The sequence below is a fragment of the Zosterops lateralis genome, assembly GCF_965231275.1.
Source record: "Zosterops lateralis genome assembly, chromosome: 3".
NCBI classification, from domain to species: Eukaryota; Metazoa; Chordata; class Aves; order Passeriformes; family Zosteropidae; genus Zosterops; species Zosterops lateralis.
The window spans coordinates 110,419,315-110,444,925 of NC_139764.1; the positions used below are offsets into that span (position 1 = coordinate 110,419,315).

Sequence of the window (25,611 nt, forward strand, 5' to 3'; positions counted from 1 at the left end):
TACAAATAGACTCAGCAATGGCCCTTTTAGAGAATGAAAAGGTTCAGGAAACTTTTTTTACAAGATTTGTTGAATATTGGGTGCAAACCAGGCTATTTCTCAGTCTTTTTCTTGAGGTTGTGTCCTCCCACTCGTGCTGTCCCTCAGTTATGGTACAAGGGACTGTAGGAATGAAACTCCAGGGATTGTTCTGATGAGAGCTGTTGGCTTTCTCTGTATCAGTCCAAGGATGAAGAGGTTGACAACCTGACCTTCCCATCACCTAACCCAGAAAATACACCCAAAATCCAGCATGGACTCCAAGACTGGGTGTCTCCCAAGGGAAGAGCAATGAATTTCCACATCTTGGTTCAAACAACCTTTTCACTCCAGAGTCTACACCAACTTTCCATCTCCTACCCCCATCACCAGCTTCCCCAGGCCATGAGCAGGCACCAAAACCCCCTCTCACCCCCATCCAAACCCCCTCCAGCTCAATCAGCTGTCACAGGCCCCACATTCCTGCAGGACTCCCAGAACTGGCAGCTCTGGACATCTGCTCTTTTCCACCCCCACAAATATGCAGCAGGTGTGAGGCACCACCACTTGCCTTGTTCCTGGCCACTTTTACCCAGGCACTGGGAGTGAAGGCACAGCCAGAGGGGCAAAATGATCCATCCTCTTCATGGGGGATGTATAGAAACAAAAATCACTCCCCTGACTTGAATTGAACAGTCTGGAAAAGATGAAGCTTAAGTGTCTGAATATAATTCCTCTCTACGTCACTCTGACAGGGGCTTTATACCAGTGGTGACAAAATCCAAATCGTTCCACCCCCTGCCATGGGCAGGGACAACTTTCCACTATCCCAGGTTGCTCCAACCCCTGTCCAGCCTGGCCTTGGACCCTTCCAGGGATCCAGGGGCAGCCACAGCTTCTCTGGGAAATGAAATACACAGAGAATATAGAAATAGAGAGAGTACAGAAATTCCCTCCTATAGTGACTTTATAGTTATCCAGTATATCCATAATTTTACTGATGACAATCAGCATGGAGCTCTGTACAGGGCTGGGTTTATCTACATCCCAGTGAAATTAAAATAATTAATAAAAATAAACTAAAAAATGGAGCAAATGTAGTTTCTGCAGTTTATGCAGCTTATGCCCTACAGGTCATTAACTGGGATTTTTTTAAAAAATAATAAATCAGCACATTCAACATTTTTGTTGTTGTTGTTTTTCAGACCAGTAGAATTTTAAATAAATTAAATTAAATTAAATTAAATTAAATTAAATAAGGACTATTCATTCTGCAGTGAAATTTTCAGCTCACAAATGTGTTCCATGGGGCAAGATTGTGGTTTTTGAGGGACAACCTCCTTTCTTTTCTCAAGGTGATACTTTATGGGAAATACAGAGTTCATCTCATGGGATCATGTGAGGTCCCTGAGCCAAAATGCTGCTCCCAACATCCTTACAAGGTGTACCAGGAGCTCCAAATAGAAAAGCTGCCATTTTTTTACAGCTGCCACCCCCCATCCTTGTGAAACCTGGCATTGCCTGCAGGCACCAGCACATTCCAGTGACACCAAACCCCTCTGCCAGCCTCAGTTTCCCTGGGACACTTCCAGGGATGGAGCAGCCACAGCTTCTCTGGGCAGCCTGGGCCAGGACCTCGTCATCCTCACAGCCAAGAATTAACAGGATTATCTGAGTGGCCCAGAGGGTCTCTCAGGTCCTCATCCCACCCTGGGAGACAGCAATCCTCTCAAAATATTGTTTATAGTTGGGAAATTGAGGCATGGGATGATGTGCCCAAGATCTTGGAAGAAGCTTATGGCACAGCAAGTATGTTTTTTAAAAAGCGCACTTTCTTTTTCATCTGAAATAGTAAATTCAGCATAAATTCAGTAAATTCAGCTTCAGTAAATGAAGCCAAATGGCCCACACTGATATTATTGGAGCCTTTCAGCCTCCAAAACAGGACTGCTGCCTGTTGGGATGGGTCTTATCCTGTGCAAACTCCTGAATTGTGTTCAGAAAAGGATGGGAGGGAGAAATCTTCTCAGCCAAAACCCTGCTGAGGATGTTCCTGCAGTGAGGATGGTGGAGATCCTGCACCCAGCAGCATTGCCTGGGCCTGTTTAATTTACTTGGAGTCTGATAAGGAGCAGAATGACAGGTTTGCTTGCAATTTGCTTCTTTAACTCTGAGAAAGCTGAAGATGCTTTCAAATTCCAACATAAGGGGGAAAAAAAAAAGAGGGGTACGTGTTCAAAGCCAGGTTGGATGGGGTTTGGATCAATCTGGTCTAGTGGAAGATGTCCCTGCCCATGGGTGGAACAAGATGATTTTTAAGGTCCATTCCAACCCAAACTATTCCAGGACTCCATGATTCTGTGATTAATATTATTTGCCAGTCAAAAACTCTCTGCAAACTTCTACCCACACCAATGGATTCATTTCCAGTTTCCTAGGGATATTTTTTTATTCTCCTAGGGCCATTTCCTAGGGATATTTAAAAAAAATCTCTGATGGAGAAGAGGTGAAAAGGCATAATTTTAACACCACCAGGGCTGGGAAGATCCTGACTGTGGCTCATGAAACTGGTTGAGCTCAGCCCCTGTTGCCAAAGCCCAGCTCCTCTGACCACTTCTATCTAATCAAAGAGCCCATCAAGATTTTGGACCAGCTCCAAATCCAGCTCCATCCTCCTCCTCCTGCAGCCCTCTGGCCATTAAAAGATAAAACTCCTGTACCTGCAGTAAGTGCCTTTATTCTGCAAATCTTTGGTGGGACCTTTATATATATATATATATATATATTTTTTTTTTTTTTTTTTTTTTTTTTAATTTTTTTTTTTTAAATTTTTTTTTCCCCCTGACAAGACCAAGTTCCAGCATCGGAAAAAAAAAAAGGGATAAAAAGCCGAAAATGTTCCTGGGACAGCTGAAGGGGTGTCACTCAAGCCGCCGCTGTCAGCGGGGTGATTGAGGTGCACAGGAGGGACAGGGAAGCGCCGGGGGCTGTAAAGGACACGGGCAGGTGTTGGGGACAGGGCTGTGGGGAGGGCTGGGCGATACAAAAGGGACGGTGACAGCCGGGCCAGGGCAGGGACAGGGCAGGGATGGCAGCGGCATCCTCGGGGCACAGCCAGGGAAAAGCCAGGGCAGGGAGACTGCTGTGCCCTGGGCAGGATGAGACAGGAATGGTGATGGAAAACCTTCAGCCAGAGAGTTGAGAGGATATTGAGGCGAGGTGGGGAGAAATGAGGGGAGGGAGGGGAATTTAGCATGGTTCTTACTAAAAACCATGTTAAAAGGGAGGAAAAAAGGAGGCATTGGTGTAGAGGAGCGTGAGATGCCCAAATCCCCAAACACTTACACACACACACAGAGGTCAGTAGGATCAGCTGCTTCAAGAGACTTTTTGGGCAGCCCCATTCTCAGGCTGCTCTTGCTGGAGAGAGTTTCTGACCAGCCCAGCTCCTGCTTCCTTGGGGAAACCTTGAGAAGGATGAACCCCAGCCCTCACTGGAGATGCCAGCCCAGATATCACCCCCGGGGTGCCACAAAGCCACAAAGGACTCAGGAGAGGAGGCTGAAGGGACCAACTGCTCCTTTGCTGAAGGTAATACCTGTGATTTCCTTTTTTTTTTTTTTTTTTTTTCTGATGTAACACCTTCTGTGTGTGACATTTATAGAGGAAACAGCCAGTGCCTCACACCCAGGGTTGTGGGAAGCATCCTAAGGAACTCTGGGTAGGGCAAAAGATGCCATGGATGGAAAAGGGAAAGGAGGTGAGGGGGTGTCCTCGTGGTCCAAACTGGGCCCCAGAGTCATTAGCAGATTCCCAGGGGTCAGAGCACTCTGCCTGGATGTAATCTGTGGCTGTAGAGCATCCTTTCAAAGTGAGTGTGTTCTGGCTCTTAGCTGTGGACAGACCATCCCCAGGGATGTGTTTGATTTTCATGAGCAACTCAGACCTGGGGTTTTGTTCTCAAGAACAGCAGGGCTGGTGTTTGGAGCCCTGTAGGCCAGGTCTCTCCTCTCACAAATCAACCCTGCAGGGACCCAGGGGGTTCAGGGACTGCTGGGGAGGGGCTGTAGGGTTAGGGGTTAACAATTCCATCCCTGGGAAGCTCTGCAGTCTCAGATTTCTCCCTCCTTTGACAGCAAAGGGTGCCCAGGTGATGAACACCTTCCAGGGAAAATGACCCTAATGATTTTAATTCTCACCTGGAAATAAGTTGTTACCAGCAGGTTCCCACTAGTCCCTCCCTGTCCCCATTTCCAGCTGTTAAATGATGTTATCCCCACACTATTTTTGGTTTATTTAATGCTCCACAATAATTCACTGGACAATGAGGTGGTTTTCCCATTTCACCAAGGGAAATCCAGTAGCGCAGGCATCCATAGGTCCAAATCCATCCCTCAGACCCTTCAGTGAGGAGTTTAAATGATGAGTACAGACACTTCTGGCTCTTTCTGGAGTCAATAGGGATCGGCAGCTCCCTCTGGACACACTCCTGACCCTGCCTGTGGGTCCTTGCTCTCCGTGGGTGGCTGTTCCCAGTTTTTCCAGCCTATTAGAATTACTGCTGAATTTTACTGGGGATGAATGACTGAAGTGTGGGTTTATCCTCCTCTTGTCTCAGTTTGTTCCCTCACTTCCCTGTGCTTGGATCATAAGTGGAAGATCTAACAAAACAAAACCCAAACAGAGGAAGAGGGCACTGTCCTCTTTCCCCAGGCTGTACAAGAAACCTCCCAGCCTCCAGGAACTCCAGCCTGGGGAAAGGTTTGTGACATGAGGAGACCCAAAAATCCCCCAGGTCAACAGCCTTAGGTGCAGTAAAAAGAGAAGGATGATTCACCTCTTCTTCAAACCAGTGGTAAAAAAATCTTACTGGGCTTCTTGAGGGAGAGTTATGGTAAATTGCACTGTTAAATTTGCATTCAAGATATGGGGGGAAAGGGAAAACCGAGGAGCAAGGGAGGCCATGCTGAATATGTATGGGCATTTCTATAGGTACAGAAGTTTGTTCCAGGCAAATTATTTCACCTCTGTGCCTCAGTTTCCCCCACCCAAAGTCTGGCAATGTCAATGGGCTTAGCTCAAGGGCTCTTCTCTGGTGTAAAGAACCAGACTGGTTAAATAAAACACAATGGGGCTAAACCAGCCTGAAGATCTCAGTTTAAAATCACCAGATAAAACAGAAAATATAACTTAAAGAACTTTGATATTAATATATTTTTATAGTGAAATAATAAATGTTAGAAAGCCTAACCAGGAGATGAGTAGGATGGACAGGCACCTCACAAGGACACATGGTGATTCTGGCTCAGCCTTTCTAAATAGCCTTGAGCAATTCACTTGTTTTCTCCTTCATGCCTCCCTTTTTTGAGGAATTAAATGTCATCACACTGGGACTGGATGATGTTTCAGAGGTGCTCACTGAGGCACTAATTCCCACTGAGGCAGAGGGCTCATCACCACCATTTATGGAGCAGACTCAATAAACTTTGAGACACTTCCATGAAACCCCACCAGAGTTAAAAAAAAAAAAAAAAAAAAAAAAAAATAACCAGGGCTCTTGAAGCTTCTCCAAAAACCAAGGGCCTAAATATATCTCTGGTTAGATATAGCCAATATTTTGCAGACAGATGCAAACTTGATTGCTTGAGTTTTAGGCTTCCTGGAGGCTGTGGTTGAGACAGGGTTAAGATGAAACTCTGCTTCAAAAACCTCCTCTGAGATAACTAATTTGGTTGACAAGGCTAAAATGTTCATCTGACCGACTTGCCCACAGAAAAGTTGCACAAGAGACAAAAAAAAGCTCTACACGAGTTTTTGCCTCGTGTGAGATGCCTTTTGGTGTAGACGGGGGACAATGAGGTGGTTAATTCCAAACATGCAACAGTTTGGGCTCGAATATTTCCTTTGGAGAAGGTCAGAGCATCAGGAATTGACTTTAAATCAATGGGATCACTCCTGTTTATCCCTTCCCTTCTTTGCACTGCTGTCACATCCATGCACCTCTCTGTGCAAGTGGGTGCAGACAGGAAATCCAAAGGCTGAGCAGCCTCCCTCCTTCCAGAAACAACTGCTCCCAGGAAAGCATTCATCCTGCAGTCCAGGGTGGAAAAACAGACTTGACAGAGAGCCCAGGGGAGTGACCGCCCAAATGCCAGGGGTGTCAGAAAGACCATTTTGGGAGTATCACCTCCCATCTCACCCCTCCCAGTCACAGGGACCCTTGGAGAACAGCTGACCCATTCTTTCCTCCTTCTCCTCTTCCTCCTGCCAGGCAGGGACAAATGTGGCTCTGGATCTGCCTCAGATGGTTGGGTTACTCCAAGTGGCTCCAAAGGGCACAGAGTGTTGGCTCTTAGTTGGCATATCTGCTGTTCACAAGGAATTTAATATTCCAGGGTGGGCAAAAAGAGAGGTGCTGGCTGTAAATGGAAGCATTTATATCCTATTGACTTCCTTATTTTCCTTCCTGTCTTTTATGGCCATTCCTGTCACTTTTTTTGTACTCAAGTATCTGCCCCAGTCAGCTCCTTAATTTCTAACTATTTAGTTATAACTTCCTGATCCACATTTCTTCATTCTGCCTCTTTTGAGTTTTATAAATCTCGGAACAGTATGATCTGAAAAATCCAACCTGTGTGTCTTTACTCCAAGGGTCCCAGTTGATTCCAGTCAATGTATTTAATACAAATCTTGCTCCAATTAGGTTTTAACACCATCAATAAATTCCCATTAATAATTCCCATTAATTCAATAAATTCCCATTAAATTACCATTAAGACTAAAACATAAGATTTTAAAATCCTGGTCCACAAATCGGACCAGAATAATGTACATAAAAAAGGGTTATTTACCTACCTACATGCTTGGGATCAAGGATCTTTCAAGTAATTGAGTCTGTTTCCTCATTAATCACTGTGAAACCATTTCTGATCCCAGAATTTTCACGGTACATGGGCACAGGCCTATGAGAAATTTAAGAAAATGCTGCCAGTAAACAGCTATAATGGCTTTAAACTGAGGGCTAACAGGGCTAAGAAGAAATATGTCTTCATTTAATATTGTTGATAGCTCCTGTAAACAGATTTATGCACTCAAAACTCTGGTAAAAGTCTGGTAAAAGCCTGTGTCAAGGCTCTCCTGAAATCTCTGGAAGTTTTACCCTGATGTCAGCAAGGCTCATCTTCCTCACTTCTTCTGAGTCAATGACTTTTATCTAACTGGGAAATAAATATTATATCGAATTCTTAATCTCAAAATTAAAATGTAGTTGATAGCTCCTATAGCACTGATCTGACTTACATTAAAAAAAAAAAAAAAAAAAAAAAAGTAGGAATGTTTTGCTGTGGATATTTTTAACACCTCTGTTGTGCTTGGTGTAAAAACCTTTCAGACATCACTCCTGATTCTGGGGACTTTTAAACAATGTAGTTCCCTGGGTCATTGCATGACTCATCTCTTTCTGTAGAATTTGCATTCATTTCTTTGATGTACTGAGGTTGTTGGAATAGTGACTATATGAAATTCCCTGCCATGAATTTCTCTCCAAATCATAAAGAAAAGTCTTCATCCAGCTTTAAGACAAACAAACAACTTCCCCCAAAAGCCATTCATCCCTTCACTGCAGTCCACAGGGATTTTTGTACAAGCAAAAATCACTTAAAGCAGCATGTACAATATCAGAATCATGAAGCTTTAAAGTGAAAATAAATTTTTAGCCATTTGTACACTCTTCAGTCTGTAAATCCATTGTCCCAGCTGAGCATTAGGACAAGCAATGCCCTGGGATGGATTTCCACCCTAAACCCTTTTATAGACACAGGTTTGAACAGCTGACAGGGAGAAATTACAGGGGTAGAGAGACTGAGGTGGTTGCATGTGAGATGTGGAAAATCAGCAATGTCAGACACTGGGGGACATTGAAGAATTGGTATTTCCTGAAGTAGCATCATGCAGGGAAACACCTCTGTCACAGGGGAGAGCCCTGTAAGAATGGAGAAAGACTCTGATTCAACTTCTCCACCACAATAAAATGCCTGGAGAGTGACAGAAAAACTGGGGAGAGGGAATTGATATGCTCCAGGGAGAGCTGGAGCCTCTGAGGAGCAGCACAGTGCTGCTCTGTGCTCTGGAGCCTGTGCTGGCCCAGCAGACCCTCACTAGGGCCTGCCTTCAAAGAGGATTTATGATCCCTTCAAAGCTTGGGGTTATTCCCACCGTGATTTTAGTGCTTTTCATCACCTGAGATCATTCCTTAGTCTTTTGGCTCTTTAGGAGGAGAAAACATGAGAGAAAGGCTTATTTTCTTTTCCTGTCCTATATACTTGTGTGGACTGGTTGTGCATTGGAAGCTTGGGTATTCCCTCCCCTTTTCAATCCTCAGAGAAACTTCCACTTAGAAATAAATCATCTTTGTGAATCTGCTCCACGAACAAACTGATTCCAACCAGTTGTTTCCCAAACATGGCCATGAGTGTTTTTGAGCATCCCTGAGGATGCCACCCCTACTGAGGATGAGAGTGCACAACAACCCCAAATCAAGGATTGGTACAGGAGGGGACACCAGGATACTTTGCTTTTCACTTCTGATGATTATTTCTATCATTAAATGCAGAAATCCATCCATATGTCCTGCCCTGTGTGCCATGACAGGCTCCTCTCAAAGGTGCACCAGGGCACAGCGCAGGTTGAAACACAGAAAATTCCAGTTAGATATCACCAAACAGGTTTTCTGCCATCAGCTTGGTCAAATTGCAGGAAACAGACCCCCCAAAAAACTGAGGGAACCCCATCCTTGGGGGGATTCAAGCTCAACCAGACATGGTGCTGAGCAACCTGATCTAAGCTGCTCCTGCTCTGAGTCCTCCAGATCCTTCTGACCCAAACCACCCTGTGTGTGACCCTTGGACCTAAATTTGTTTCTAATCAGGTTCTGTTGAGCTGCTGTCTGGTTCTGAAGGCACCCCCTGCTTGGCCAGGCAGCTCTCCAGGGCAGGGACCACATCCCTGTGTGTGTTTGAGCAACTCCAGGTCCTCCAGGTCCTGCCTCAATACAAATAATAATGATGAAGTGAAAGGAAAAAACAGTCTATCACCTCTCACTCAAGTGACTTTTTTTAAAGAAAACTTTAGTTTTTGAAGATTTCAGGGCTGTCAAAACAAATCCAGGATCTTCTCCAACATGCACTTCCATGAGATTCCAGCCTTCAGCATTGTGCAGAGGCACACACAGGAATGTTTGCTGACACATAGGCACTGGAAAAATCGGAACCACCTGAAAATATCCCTCCAAAACATCCCCAAATGCTCCAGGGAAGTTACAAGGGTTGTGCTGTCACTGCTTTTCCAAGGAGGGAGCAGACTGTTGGCTCTGAAACACGTCTGAGGAGCAGCATGACCCCTTCAGGAGTGGAGGATGGAGATCTGTCCTGCTGGCCAGTAGGCACAATCCAGACTTCTCTTTTGAGATGACATGCTTCTTTATATCCCCATATGGATTAGGCTGCTATGGAATGTAAGGAAGTGTGTGGTTTCAGGGAGACATCACCTGTGTCCTCTGCTCCCAGCGACTGCAACAACTCCAAAGATTTCCTGTGACCTCATTTTACTCAAATCTGACTTTGTCAAATAGAGGCAGGCAGTTTATATTCACTCTACAGTGCCCTCAGCACCCACAGAGGGATCTGAACATCTAAAAAGGTTACAAATTCCTGAATCCATACAGATTTGATAACTAGGATAAATTCTGTGCTTCTTTCACTGGAAAAAGCATGGACTAAGTAGACTGTGGGCTTCACCTAATCCAAATTATATTCACACTGCACTGAAAGTGATTTTCAAGAGCTTTCTGAAAATCCCTACATCCCAGAGAGCATCAATAATTCATAGAATCATAGAATGGTTTGGGGACCTTGAAGCTCATCTACTTCCAACACCTTCCTCTAACCCAGGTTGCTCCAAGCCCCATCCAGCCTGGCCTTGGACATTTCCAGAGATCCAGGGGCAGCCACAGCTTCTCTGGGCAACCTGTGCCAAGGCCTCCCCACCCTCACAGCAAAGAGTTTCTTCCCAATATCTAATCTAAATCTACCCTATTTCATGTTTCCATCCATTCTCAGATGGATTCTCACTTCAGATTAAGTGACACAGAGAAAGAATCTAAAAGCACTGGATAGGATTGACTTGTGAGGAGCAAAACTGAGTGTGACGCAGATGTCACAAAATTCTCCTCTTCACTCCCAGTTATTCATAAGGAGATCTTCTTTAGTAGGATTAAAATAAATGCCACAGACACAGGAATTGCTGTAGTGGACTGTTGAAGGTTAATTCATTGCACTGCCTCAGTGCAGTGACAGGACAGGCTGCAGGAAATCACCTCCTGATTAATATGGCACTGTGGAGATAAGCAGGCACACAGCCTTGTCAAAAACAGTGGGATTTTTTTTTTTTTTTTTGCGCAAATCTGTATTATCATAACTCAGGACAGTCCTGCCATGTCACAAATGTCTCTTCCTCCTCTGAGCACTGTTTGATACTTTATTCTAAAAACATTGTCTAGCAATGAGATCAATGTATGTTTTTTTGCAAACAGTGGACCAAATGCCTTTAACTCCTCTAGGAGAGCTTGGAAATATCCTGGATATCTCCAGGATGTCCTCAAGATCCTATTACACGGATCTGAAGAGTTCAAACCATTTCTCATACATCACTTTCTTCCATTATAGGCCAAATATTCAAAACTCAAGGCAGTTTTCAGTCAGTTAATTTTTTGTCAGTTAATGGAATTTAATTTATTTTAAGAAAGAATTTAGGAAATTTTTTTTAAGCAACTGTTCTTATCATTAAGGCCTAGGTCTGAAAGGTTTTCAGACCTTCACTTCTCATGGGAAATTTTAGGAATTCCACCCCAAAATACCCTTAACAAACCTTATCTAGTTAGCAGCTTAAAAACCATATGTCTGTTTCAGTGATTAATGTTCACAACTGAATCATCTTCAAACTCCTGACTGGGAATGGCCCTTGACCAGTTCTAATGGCAAAGCTGAGCTTAGGAACAGTTTAGGGTCAGTCCCAGTTGACACAGGTCAAAACTGTGCCAGCAACTGTGCTAAACACAGCAGAAACCACGGAGTTCCTGTGCTTGCACCTCAGCCCTGTAAAATGTACCAATATAGACCCTGAAACCAATGACCTTTATGTTCCTCAGCCACCAAGATGCTTTGCAAAATTTCAGTCTGAATCAAAGCCAGGGCTGCTGCATCTGAACCAGGCCCTGCGGTCTCCGAGATGTAATTCAGGAAAGCACTTGTCGAACCATTATTTCGCCCTGTCCTTCTTGTACACAACCAACTCCTAGGTTATGGTAATTCAGAAGAGAAATTGAGAAGAGAAAAAATATCCTTTTTTTTTCCTTCTGGGCTGCATCTAAGGAAGAATGGCCAGCAAGGCCAAGGGAGGGGATTCTGTCCCTCTGCCCAGCTCAGGTGAGACCCCACCTGCAGAGCTGCCTCCAGCCCTGGAGTCCAGCATCAGAAGCACATGGAGCTGCTGGAGCAAGTCCAGAGGAGGCTACAGAAATATCCCAAGGGCTGGAGCTCCTCTGCTCTGGGGCCAGGCTGGGAGAGTTGAGGGAGCTCACCTGGAGAAGAGAAGGATCCAGGGAGACCTCAGAGCCCCTTCCAGAGCCTAAAGGGGCTCCAGGAGAGCTGGAGAGGGACTTGGGACAAGGGATGGAGGGACAGGACACAGAGAATGGCTTCCCACTGCCAGAGGGCAGGGATAGATGGGATATTGGGAAGGAATTCTTCCTTGTGAGGATGGTGAGACTCTGGCACAGGCTGCCCAGAGAAGCTGTGGCTGCCCCAGAATCTCTGAAAGTGTCCAAGGCCAGGTTGGATGGGGCTTGGATCAACCTGGGACAACGGAAGTTGTCCCTGCCCGTGGCAGGGGGTTGGAATTGAATAGTCCCTAATGCCCCTTCTAACCCAAACCATTCCATGGTTCCAATCATAAAAACCAGGCAAGACAAAAAAAGGCACCTGATGGAACGAGCAGGCAGGGATGTGAATCCTGACCTGTGTGCCCTCCCTGACTTTGCTGATCCACCCACCCACCATCCATGTCTCAAAACCCAACACTTCCTGTCTGCACCTGGTGGTGTCTTTATCTCTATGGTGATGAAAACCTGTTGCAGTCTGTGGCACTTTATTACTAAATATAATTACCAAAAAGGAAGCCCCCAGTGACCTTGGAGACAGCCTAAGAATGGCTTTCTTCAGCTCTGTGCTGTGCATCACATGTGGCTGTCCCAGGCAACCTGTGACTCCTTGGATGGTGCCAGATGCTCCCGTGCTGGCAAATGAAGCCAAACTTCTGTCTGGCCAGCTGAGCCTGTCCCTAGCCTTGCCTGGCTGCATAAATTTGGGGTTTAACCCTGGAGTGGAATCCCATCCCTTATTTACTTTCTGCAGCTGTTCTCAGCCTGTTCTGCCAGAGCCTGGGATCAGCAGTGACTCTTCCTGCACAGCACAGGCCAGGATTGAGTTACAGGCACACACACAGTGGCAAGGACACAGGAGAAGAAATAACCCAGACACAGGGCTAAGGTTTGGGAAAACTTATGGCCTGTCTGGGAGGTCAAGGCCACTGTTTTAATTCTCTTTTCCCCTTCATCCTCTGGTTGTGTGTCCACACCCAGACCATGACAGAAGGTAAAAAACTCTAATTCTTCCTAAATTTTGCCAAGTTTGCAACATTCTAGTGCTGGTGGGGTGGAGTATTAAGTGAATGTTGTAACTGGAAGATTGTAGGATGTGTTTCTTTGGCAGTAAGGTAGATATTTTCATGGGGAATATCAAATTTAAGCTGTTGATGCTTCCCTTGCTAATGAATACCCCAATGAACAAAGAGAAAGTATGAAGCAAGCACAGGAGTCCAGAGGTTACTCTAACTAATATTCCTCCCAACACTGAGCAGTGAGACAAAAAAGAGAATTTTAAAAAAAGAAAAGAAAAAGAGGGAAAACCCCCTCCTAATCAAAATGTTTTTCAGAGAAAAATGTATCAAGTCACTTGGACTTGATCTTAGAGGCCTTTTCCAACCTTAATGATCCAACCACTCTAAGTCCCCGAAAAATCACATGCACATGGAAAGGGGCCTATGCACAGGGCTGGAAAAATGTTGCTTTTGTCCTGTTTGGAAGCTGCCCCATGCCCTGCTGCTCGTGGTCTCTGGCAGCTGTCTCCTTGCTGAGGCTCCAGGTACAGCTGGAGGGCTCAGGGTGGCTCTGACTGACAACTGGCAGGTGACTTCCCTTCAATGGACAAAGGAGGGAGGTCTTTCCTTGCCTCCTAACTTTTCCTTTTTTCCAGTATTAAAAAAAAAAAAAAAAAAAAAAAAAGAGGGAAAATAGGAAAAGAGAAAGAAGCAGGAAGGAAAGAGCTGCGTGAAGGGCAACTTGGAACAAGATGATCTTTACGGTCCCTCCCAACACAAACCATTCCATGATTCTCTGAAGAACAGTGGGGTCTCTTAAGGTGGTGTCATAAGTGCTGTCCTCTCCTGTGAGCAGAGCTCAGTCCCCTGTCCCTGTCCTTGTCCCCTGTCCCCTGTCTGACGTGTCCCGTTCCCGTTGCAGGTGGGGAGCAGCGGAGCCCAGCGCATGCCATGGCCCGGAGCTATGCTCTGCTCTGGCTGGTCAAACGGAACCAAGCCCGTCTTCCCTGGAGGTTTGGTCCCCTTCAACCAGCTATAGCAGTGTGGAAAACACCATGCCAGGAAGGTTTGCCTCCTCCCTCTGCCTCAGCTCAGCCCCGCCAGCCCTTCCTGAAGGATGGATCTTCTACTGCTCCCAACGTCTACAGAGGTGCACCTGGGGATGAGGCGCCTGGAAAGGTTTGGGATAGGTTTTGGTTTTCATAAGCATCACTGCAAGCAGAGTTTCCTTCATCCCTAGAAGTGTTTCAGGCCAGCTTAGGTGGGTCTTGGAGTAACCTGGTCTAGTGGAAATTGTCCCTGTCCACAGCAGGAGGGTTGGAATGAGATGAGCTTTAAGGTTCCTTCCAACCCAAACCATTCCATGATTACCAGAGGCTCAAGCTGTTGGCTCCAAAACATTCAGCAGATTTCTAAGTCAATGTGGATCTGCAGAGCCACAACCATCTTTATTTCATTTCCCTATCAAACTTGCATCACACACTCCTCCTTTTGCTGAGCACTGCCAGCCCAAGTAATCTGTGATTAAATTATTTAAAAAATAATAAAAAAAAAAAACCCATGGGCAACATATTCTTGAAAACTCTCTGTGTCCAAGTGTCTTTCTTACTTATTTAATGCAAAAAAGGAGCTATAAATAACCATAATCTGCACAGAAAAGGTTTTTGATGTCAGTTATCCCCATATCCACTCAGCCACAACACACACACACCAGATCACAATCTCCATGAGAAGTATCTTCTGAATCTTCCCGCCCATACCACGCTGCAGCTAATGAAGAAAAACAGCCAAACAACTTGGAAATGGCTTTGCTGACCTGTTCTCTGAGCCAGGCCATGAATTCAGATGTCTAACTTCAGACATTCAGCTTAGCTGGTTGTTCCCAAGCTTTACCCCATTAAAAAAAAATTCAAAGCTGTTAATAAATAAATGAACAAATGTATATCAAAATGTGCATCATCCATAATGTTATTATTTTTTTGCTAGATGGATGAGGAGGAAACAGCATGGAGCAGCAGAATGAGGAGTGGCATCAGTCTGTTCCAAAGCATTTTGGATCTCTCGATCCAAAAGGACAGAAAGTGCAGATCTTCCCAGATGAAATGGAGCACAACTTCATTTTTTCAGCAATGTCATCTGGAAAACCCAGACACACAAAAGGCTCCTGAGTCTAGAAAGTTTAGTAAATTCAGGTCAAAAGATAAACTGTTCCAAGGGTGGGGAGGTCCTGGCACAGGTTGCCCAGAGAAACTGTGGCTGCCCCATCCCTGGAAGTGTCCAAGGCCAGATCGGACAGGGTTTGGGGAATCTGGGATAGTGGAAAGTGTCCCTGCCCATGGCAGGGGGTTGGAACGAGATGAGCTTTCAGGTCCCTTCCAACCCAAACCATTCCATTATTCTATTCCCTTTCACTCCAGATACACAATTAATTCATCCTGGGCAAGGACTGTGTCACCCCTGACATTTCATGGATCTCAACCACCTTCACAGTCCTAATTCCCTGAAGGTTTCTGAGCATTTGATGTGAACTGTTCTCAGTTTTACCTGGGAATGAGTCAAAAGGGGATTTTTGACACCTCATATCTCACTGCAACCTCCACACAACCTGGGTTTGCTCAGCCCCACATCACTGCAAAGGACAACTGCAGAGCACAGCACTGGGCTGTGGAACCCCAGAGCCTCCCAACAGTGGGCAGAGCAAGCCCCAAAATAAAAAGAGCACCCTGGAGAACCAGGACGTAATTGGAAATAGTCCCACAACTTAAAAAGTAAAAGAGATTTCAGCCAAATGTCCTGCCAAGTACCCCGAGAAATCTTGACAAAAATGTGAATAGGGAAAAAGTACCTGTGTCTACCTGCTCAATAACATGAGCAAATGTAAATAAAATGTGCAAAACAGGACATAAATTAAAATCTAGCTTCTTGATGTGATATTCCCTCTTAGTAAGCATCCTTTGCATCAGGGTAGCTTGGCAAAGGGTATCCTCCCCATCTTCTGTTCCTCCTGAATTTCAGCAATTATTAAACCCAGATATTCCAGACAGACATTTCCTACACTGCTGTAAATGAGAAACAATAGAAAGCACCAACAGCTATTAAAAGGAAAGGTCTTTTGAATACTCAAAGCTCATAACTGAGTTTGATGATGATATGTAATGAACCATCTTGCACCAATAAGGACCAAAAATCCAGTTTCTTTACCTGTTCAATTATCTTATAAAAAGAACAAAAAATATTTTGTTTTCTTGTGAATTTATGAACCATTTTGGTCCACCAAGAATGCTTTGGAAAGCAAGAAATAGCACAAAATGTTAAAATTACCATGGTTCAGCTTTCTCTGCAATGGAATGAGCACAGCAGGACAATCTCACTCCTTCCTCTGCCAAGCTCTGTAAGACAAGGGCATCCATACGATTTAGTTCCTGGCACAGCAGGAATAAAAGGGAGTGGAGACAGCAGCATTTTCATATGTCACACTCAGTGATTGTCTATCACCTTCTCTCATTTCCCTTCATCACTGCTAATGTGATTTTTTACACTGATTAATTGAAAAAAAAAAAAAAAAAACAAAAAAAAAAAAAAAAACCAAAAAAAAAAAAAACACTCTTCCATTGAATTTTGTTATCCAAACAATTATGAGATAACCAAGGTCAGAAATTACTAAATTCAGGAGAGAAATAATTCTTAGAAATGACCAAGTTCCTCTGTCATCAGAAAGTACAAAAAATTGATCCAATTTCTGTGTACTTGAGATCTAAAGTCCAAACCTCTTTGGAAACAGCCTTCAGCAATTCTGCATTGAGCAAAGCCCCTGCTCACAGTGAATAAAAACAAGGGTGCAAATAAAATCCACTTTCAGAACATTCCACAGAGATTTATGGGTGTGCAATAAAGTGCAATTTTATTGGGCATTAATTGCCACAACTGTCAGTTTTCATGAAGCATTGCATTCATCCCAGAAGCCAGTTCTCCTCATATGAAATAAAAACATTTGCCTGTATATTGACATTGAAAAGATTCCAAATAGAAGACTTGTGTAAACTTGATATGATCCACTTCATTATTTCAGTCTTACAAAGGCAAACACTGACCACACAAAATACTTTGGGCATCATTATCAAGGAGGATAATTGGATTGCTGAGCACCCTGAGACCAACACTGTTCTCCTCTCCATAATTATTTCCAGAGAGGACCAAGACCCACCTCTTGACCCACTACCATTTTTCTGCTCTTCCACCAGCTATATCCAGGTTCTCTCAGGGTATGAGACCATTTAATCCAGTTTAAAACCCCATTTATTCTCCCCTGAAGGAGCAAAGTTCTCCTGCAAATGTGCAGAAACCCTCTGCCAATCTTCCCTTCACTGCAAACAAACAAAGAAAATAGGACAGACAAGCAATCACCCTGATTAACATTCTGATTAGCATTCACCCCATCACCTGATTAACTTTGCTTGGTGCAACTTTATATGGTAAAGCCCTGCTTGGATCCTTTGCAAACCAGCTTCAGGCTGGGATGATGAGACATTTGGGTACTTGGCCTTCTGTGTTTCTCGTACGAGCTGCTTATCAGCCATCAGATGTTGTGCACCACAGCAGCCCTGTGATGTTCTGGCATCTCCCTCACTGCTGCTGTGCCAAGGGAACCAGCCTGGGCATCAGGGGAGGCAGTAGAGGTGAGGGCACTGGAGGGTGTGTCTCTGAAGGGATGGCATGAACGTTTTCACAGGCTTTGGAAGGTGTAGGAAGCAGCAAGAGGATTTCTCTGTGGTGGAAGTGTAGGCACATTTCATTTTAGCATTTCAGTCTTCGTAGTAAAAATAATATAAAGGGAAATGTGTAAAAACAGAGAGTAAATTCAGCTGCTATAATGGAAGAGCTTCTAGCAATTCCTTAACTAATTAAAGGGAAAATAGTTTGATTGTAGTTGCACTTGTCAGTCCTGTATGTTTATACAACCTTCCCACTGCTCGGCACAGGGTGGCTTTCACTGGTAATGTGAAGAGCAGTCAGAATATCAACCTCTCATCACCTTTTCTATGTTCCAAAAGCTCATTGCTCTGACTCCATTTGTCATGTTCCCTCTAATCACAGAGTCACAGACTGGTTTGAGTTGGAAAAGACCTTTAAAGATCATCTTGTTCCACCTCCTGTCATGGGAAGGGACACGTTCCACTATCCCAGGTTGCTCCAAGCCCTGTCCAACCTGGCTTTAGACACTTCCAGGGGCAGCCACAGTTTCTCTGGGCAACTTGTGCCACACTCACAGGGAACAATTCCTTCCTCATATCCCATCTAAACCTGCCCTCTGCCAGTTTAAAATCATTTACCCTTATCCCATCACTCTTTGCCCATGTCAAAAGTTGCTCTCTCCTTTTTACAAAGCGCTCAAAGGCCACAATCATTCAGAATTTCACATTGGTTAAAAAAAAAAGAACCACAATTCCTTTTCTAGCCCAGGTGAGCTCAGCACAGCCAGTTCAGCCAGAAGAAAAAGAATCAGTGATGGTCCATTTGGCCTGGAACACACCTATTCACTTTGCCCTTGTATCCCTGCCATCAGCACAGAAGGATCAGGTGTAGTTAAGAGGCATCTTTTAGGTTAAGATGGGACATGGGGTTTTTGTCACCCCCCTGTGGTCCCCATCCCACCTTCACAAGATCACGTCTCTGAGGAGGAAACCTTCAGCTTATTCTCTGAAATCCCTCCCTGGGATAATTCTGCAAACTTCATTGCACTGTGGTCGGAATTTGCATATGATTGGAAAAGTGGTGAATTTCCATTACTTATTAAAATAAAAAAAAAAAAATTGAAGGAAAAAAAACAAGTCAAATTGAACCACAGAGAGGTGATAGGGCTCAAAAATTAGGATCCTACTGGTGCTTTTACAACTCTCACCAAAACCACTCTGAGTCACTTATTCTGTGAAATTTTTGGATTATGACACCTCCTTGCACACAAAATGTTGTGGCCAGCAGTGATTGCTTTACAAGAAAAAAAAAAAACCAGAAAAATAGGAAATTCCCTTCTTAAAAAGAAATGGTTCTGGAAACATCCAAGATCAGGTTGGATGGGGCTGTGAACAAGCTGGTGTTGTGGAAGATGCTGCTCATTGCAGGGTGTTGGACTAGATGACATTTAAAGGTTCTTTCTCACCCAAACTACTCCATGATTCTATGATTTTTTGATTCCACAATGAATGACCAAGATTTTCAGATTTTACCTGGAAGCAGGAAAATGGCTACAGTAGAAATGAGTTTATAAATGAGTTTATTTCTGCAAGGTTGCCCTCTCAGACCTGCCTGGCAACTCTGAGTTTAAGCTCTGGGATACAGGGTGAGAAAACAAGTTTTCTGAATTTAATTTGGTTTGAAATTTGGTGGGTGGTGGAACACTGTAGCCCTGGTTTCATACCTGAGATGTATTAGTTTTCTGAAATTCTTTTCCCAAGGAATTTTCTGTAAACAAAAGATATGTTTTTGTAAACTGTACCTATGTTTTCATTCCTTTTCCTAGGAGGGACTTCTTCTTGATGTCCCTCTGGTCTGACCAATGTGAAAGAAGAAGTTTGTCTTTTTGTCACCAATCAAATTGGTCTGTGTAAAATAGTACATAAAGAAGACACATCCCAAAAATAAAATAAAAAAAAAAAGTCATTTTCAGCCTTCTGAAGTTCGAAGTCTATATCGTTGTAGTATAAAACAACATCAGAACACAAAGTAAGGGCTGGATTTGGGGCAAATAGCACTGACCTCTCAATGCTCCACGAATGCCCTTTCCTAAAATGTCACTTTGCAGCTCATTTTCTTAAAGTTAACTTCTCAGCTACTGAGCATCCGTTAGATCTGAGTAATGCAAAGGACATTTCAACCACTGGCAGCAACCACAATCAATGAGTGACTGTGATCTCCATCAGATGTGATTGGAAAATTTAGGCATGAAGCAGATGATCATTTCTACTGCAGCAGCTGGGGAGGAAAAATACAGGTGTTTAACAGAGGAAAAAACGTGAGTTTGGTTCTTCTGCTCTGTCTCCTGTGTAAGAATCAAGAGGTGGGAGATTGGTGCAGTGACTTCATAGGATCATGGAATGGTTTGGGTTGGAAGAGACTGAAAAGCTCATCCAATTCCACCCCCCTGCAAAGGACAGGGGCACTTTCCACTGCCCCTGGTTGCTCCAAGCCCTGTCCAACTTGGCCTTGGACACTTCCAGGGATCCAGGGGAAGCCTGAGCCGGAGAACAATTCCTTCCCAATATCCCATCTCTCCCTGCCCTCTGGCAGTGGGAAGCCATTCCCTGTGTCCTGTCCCTCCATCCCTTGTCCCAACTCCCTCTTCAGCTCTCCTGGAGCCCCTTTTGGCACTGGAAGAGGTAAAATCTCTCCAGAGCCTTCTCTTCTCCAGGCTTGTGGTGGAAGGATCTTGGCTGGACACCAGGTGCTTTCCAAGCCACTTTATCACTCCTCCTTCCCAGCTGGACAGGGGAGAGAAAATAAGATGGGAAACAACTCCTCAGCTTAGATAAGGCAGTTTACAATAACAAAAGCAAAAGTTTGTGCACAAGCAAAGAGAAAAAAAAAGATAATTTTATTCAATACTTCTCATCAGTGGGTGATATCTGGCCACTTCCCAGGAAGCAGGGCATCAGCACACAGAGCTCTGGAAGGCAAACATGGAAAATAAAAAATGCAGCATCTTCCTTCTTTCCTAAGCTTTTATCTGAGCTGGCATCCTATGGTATGGAATATCCCTTTGGATAATTTGGGGCAGCTGTCCTGGTTGCGTCCCCTCTCAGGATCTTGGCCACTCCCAGCCCCTGCATGAGGGAAGTGGAGGGACAGAGCTGATGCTGTGCCAGCCCTGCCCAGCAGCAGCCAAAACACTGGAGTGTTCCCAAGGCCTTTCCAGCTCCCAATGCAAAGCCCAGCACTGAGAGAGCTGCTGTGGGAAAATGAGCTCAGCAAGACCCAACACAGGGCTGAACACCCCTAGTTCTGCCAGCATGGCTCCAGAGCAGAGGTGCTCCAGTCCTCCAAGCATTTTCCTGGCCCTTCTCTGGATTTGATCAGTTTAAAGGGTACCTCTGAATGTGTCTGACCCAACCATCCACTCACAGCATGATTTAATTAAGTTAAACTAAAATTAAACATCAGTGTTTAATCAGAGTGCTCAGAGTCTTGCTCCATCAGATTTTGAGTTTCTCACAGATCATCACTGAACTCAGGCTTAGTCTAACGTAGAAATTGCCTCCACAATGCAGAGTGGATCATGCAATACTCATGTAGAAGGGACAATGCTGCTGTATTTACAGGGATTTAGAATGTGTATTGAAAAGGAAGAAAATACATTCTCTCAAGAAAGAAAGAAAGAAAGAAAGAAAGAAAGAAAGAAAGAAAGAAAGAAAGAAAGAAGGAAGTAAATGTGTTCCTACTTGTAAATAAAAAACAATCTTATTTTACAGAAGTATCATAAACTTAACTGATGGTAATTTAAAAAGATGTGCAAAGTTCTCTTTCAATTTACAGGAAGTTCAGTCAGGACTCCAGAGCTCCAGCACTTGGATGGTTCCTGTGCCCACCCCATCCCTGGAAGTGTCCAAGGCCAGGTTGCAGCAACCTGGATAACGGAAAGTGTCCCTGCCCATGGCAGAGGGTGGAACAGGATGATCCTTAAGGTCCCTTCCAACCCAAACTCTTGTGTGACCTCTCCTTCCCCCTCCCAGAAGGAAGAAGGCATGCACAAAAGGCGAGGAGGATTTATTTTCTATATATTCTGTATTGTAATATTTTCTATCATTTACAACCAGATTATAGGAGGAGGGCTCCTACAACCTGTAAGACTTCAGTGAGGCCGAGGAGGAGATGCCACCCTGGGTTTGGTGACACCCTAAGCTAATCCTAAACTTATCTGGTTTTGGCTCCTTGGGGGTGCTGCTGGGTGTGCACAGCCAGTCTGTGATTCCAAGTTACTCTCTGAAAGGAGAAAGTGTCATCAAATGCCAACACTCAAATTTGGGCACCTGAAGAATCTCAGCCAGGTAAAGTACTTAAATAGCAACTTACTCTCAAGAAAGCTTTCACCAGAGCCAAGCGAAGAGGTAGGTTCCATTTCAAAAGGCATTTGATAATCTTTAATTTTTATTTTTTTTTCAATAAGCCTTTTTTAGTGTCCCAGTTTCCAGATCTCTGGTTAAGAGAAAGCTGTGTCAGAATAAGAAAAATCCTATAGGGTAACTTCCAATCTCATGAGATAAATAATTTATTTATTTTTTTTTCTGCTTCAGAGCATTAAGAATTACAAAATAATTATTTGGAACTTAGAAAAAAATCTTGAAATCAGAAATTTTCTCCTCAGACCTTCACATCTTGCCTACGACAACCCTGCCAATAAACACGTTCATGCCTCGATATAAACCATGGAAAATTTTTTTTTGCTTGTTTTGCCATTGCAATGTTGTGTTGCATCAGCCATGTTCAAATGCTAAACTATTCACCTTTCAACTTCCTAGGTAACCCAAACCACCGATGCATTTAAGGTAGGGGATTTAGGGTCAGGCTGGTTGAACTCGACCTTCCGCTGCCTCACAAGTTTTCGAAAACGTATTTTGCTTCTAAAATTGGCAATTCAACTGACCCACTTTGGAAGGATATTTCAGTAAATGGCATTGGAGAAAACCCCTTCTGAGAGGACTGTTTCCTTTAACCTGTACACCTCTAGCTTGAAGAGGGAAACTGAAATATACATTTAATTTCTGAAGCATCAGCAGCTTTTAAACAAGCGGATGTAGGTCACAGATATCCCAGAACCCGCAAACTAAATTCTACCCTTATTTGCATCCTCCTTTGGATGGCACAAGCTGAGTAAAATTTGGACCTAGGTATAAATATTAAGCAAATATAAAATACCTGTATCTGCTCTGCATCATTTTTATTAAAAAATCCCCACTAAAATGAGACCTGGGAGAAGTTCTGATCAGCAGCTCAAGGACATTACACTGAGTGTCACTTTTTGAGGCACATCTGAGCTACTCGTAACCCACTGTCAGAGCAAAATGATGGGAGTATTTCCTCAAAAAAGAAATATCAGAGAATAGATTTGATGTTATACAATCCTAGAATCATAGAGGGGGACCTTGAATATCATCCTGTTCCATCCCCTGCCATGGGCAGGGACACCTTCCACTATCCCAGGCTGCTCCCAGCCCTGTCCAGCCTGGCCTTAGACACTTCTAGGGATGGGGCAGCCACAGCTCCTCTGGGTAACCTGTATCTTGTGTCATTTTGCATCTCTCAACCTTCACAAAATTTCTCTGGAACCTCTCTGTCCCCTGCCTAACTTAGGAACTGGAAGTTTAACTACATCCATCACACTTCCCAAACTCCTTTCCTTAGGAACAAAACACTGCCTCATAGCATGAGAGAAGGAAAATGAAAGTAAGATGAAAAGGTGGCAAACTCAAAACAAAGTTCACTTTTTTTTTTTTTTTTTTTTTTTTTTTTTTTTTTTTTTTTTTTTTTTTTTTTTTTTTTTTTTTTTGTGAAGAGTGACTGACTTTTGGGAACTCACTATTACCAAGCATCCTGATCAACACTGAGTTATCACACCTTGGGTTTAATCGTGAATAAAAATAGGCCAGTTCAGAGAAGAATGGAGCTTGAGCAGGAACGTTGCTCCTCAGACACCAGGACAAATCACCCTGATGAATTTATAACGGAATTACTCACTTTCACCAGCCCATGGGAAGAATATGAAAGCAATCTGATGGTGGTCAGCTGTCCAACATCTGCCCAATTTAGGTGAAAAAACATAAGACCAATCAAGGAGCAAACAGATCAAAATCTGTGCCTGCCATATTTGGGCTTGATACCTAGAGCATCCCAATTTAAAATTGAATACTTTGCACCCACAAATTTGCAACATTTGTGGTTTTGTCACCATTTGAGTGACATGGCTGAAGGAATGACATCATCTACAGATCTAAGATATATCCTGTATTCCACCTGTGTTAATGGAACCTATACATATACACTTCTTAATTTAGGTTATGGTCAGAAACCACAGTGAAGGTTGGGGGAAAAAACACCTACTCCCAATTATTTAGCACAGCCAAGAAACCCTTATAAAAGGTCCAGCAGCAGATGTCCCCAGACACTTTCAGCTCAGCAGAGCCCAGTAGAAGCATCAGAAGCAGTAACAGAAGGAAGGAAGGAAGGAAAATGTCTCCAAATTTCTGCGCTTCTCTGGTAAGAATTTGAATTCTGAATTTATTTTCCCTCAGTTTGACAGAGACATATTTACATTCTAATAGATGGAACAGGGATCTGCACCCATCTTTAAAATGCTTGTTTAAATCATTAATAATTAAAAATAACTAAAAGGTGAGGATGCTCATGGGGCAGCAATGAGACTTTACATCAGTGATATGGGCACCCACAGCATTCTCTGAGGCAAGAAACATATTGACAGCTCAACCTTAGAGTGTCTTTCTTTTTGTTATACTCTTTCTGCTATCTTCTGTATTGTATCATTTTCTGTAATTTAACACTACAACCAGATTTCCACTAGGTGTGTATATAACTCTCATCACTGTGAGAATCAGTTAATGGGAACAAAAGGGGATGTAACGTACGGCACATTTTTCCATATTTACTCCAACCTGCACTAGGGGCTTTAATCACCAGTTTGGCTTGGCTGGAGATGAATTTCCCACCTGTCTTGTGTCCTAAATGTACCAATTCTCTCCAGCTCAGAGCCCTGCTCCTTGTGCTGCTGGCTGTGCTGTCAGCCAGCAGTCCTGCCCATGGGAAGGTGATCAAGCCTGGGCTCAAGCCAGAGAATCTCTTCAAGCAAGCATCTGCTGGGTGCCCAAACCAAAAAGACTCAAAATTCCCCCAAACTGTGAGAGTCAACCTCAGCATCAGCAACACCAACCAGGACACCAAAGCCACTCTGGATGTCAGCAGCCGCTCTCTGGCCCCGTGGGATTACAGGTATGGTCCCTGTCCCTATGGCCTGGAAGAACACTGGATGCCCTGGCCAAGAAAACTGCTTTCATCTCTATTTTCAGTGCTTCAAAGATGAGAGATTTTGGAAATATGAGGGTATCCACATCTCTGTAAATCCTCTTTGAAAGAGAACCAGTACAGAAAGCAGCACAAAAGAAACACATGGCCTAAGCAATATACAGAAGGCAAAGCAATCAACTTTTATAATTTAATTGATTAATTTGTATACTGAGGCAAACTTTATCTTCCAAAGCATGTTTTACATAAAACATCATTAAAAAATAGCTCAGAGAGTTAATATTGCACCAAATTCAACAGTGGTTTAACACCAACATTTCATGTTTTTGGGAGGAACTGAAGGTTTTGGGGTCTGTTAGTTGGAAAGCTCAAATAATTTCTGAAAAGTCTTTCCATGTTGGTGCCTGCTTAAAGCAAGTCCCTTGCAAAGGCAGCTGCATGCAGCCATACATTTAAAAACACCCAGTATTTAGTTACTTATATTTTATCCCTGAACAACCCGTAGTCTTGGAGGATCTGCTATCCCTCCCTAGGAGGTTGCACAGGTTCCCAAGCAGGGATGGTCATTCAGACTATCATTGCCTTTGGATTCAAACCTTCCCTTTCCTGTCAACCCCCAGGATCGACGAGGACCACGATCGCTTCCCGCGGCTGCTGGCGGACGCCGAGTGCCGCCACTCGCGGTGCCTCAGCCCCGAGGGGCAGCTGGACCACGGCCTCAACTCCGTCCCCATCACCCAGGAGATCCTGGTCCTGCGCAGGGAGCAGAGGGGCTGCCAGCAATCCTACAGGCTGGAGAAGAAAACGATCACCGTGGGCTGCACCTGCGTCACCCCCTTGGTGCAGCACCAGGCCTGA

At 44.0% G+C, this 25,611-nt stretch overlaps 1 protein-coding gene across 1 annotated transcript; it reads left to right on the top strand.

Annotated features, from left to right (window-relative positions):
- Positions 1-12,715: 12,715 nt before the first annotated feature.
- On the top strand, positions 12,716-25,611 carry LOC310907436 (interleukin-17F-like; the record flags this gene model as incomplete). The annotated part of the gene is made up of 4 exons (XM_083857650.1): positions 12,716-12,725; positions 13,652-13,908; positions 24,476-24,720; positions 25,374-25,611. The coding sequence occupies 4 exons, from the start codon at positions 12,716-12,718 to the stop codon at positions 25,609-25,611; spliced, it is 750 nt and encodes a 249-aa protein (XP_083713776.1).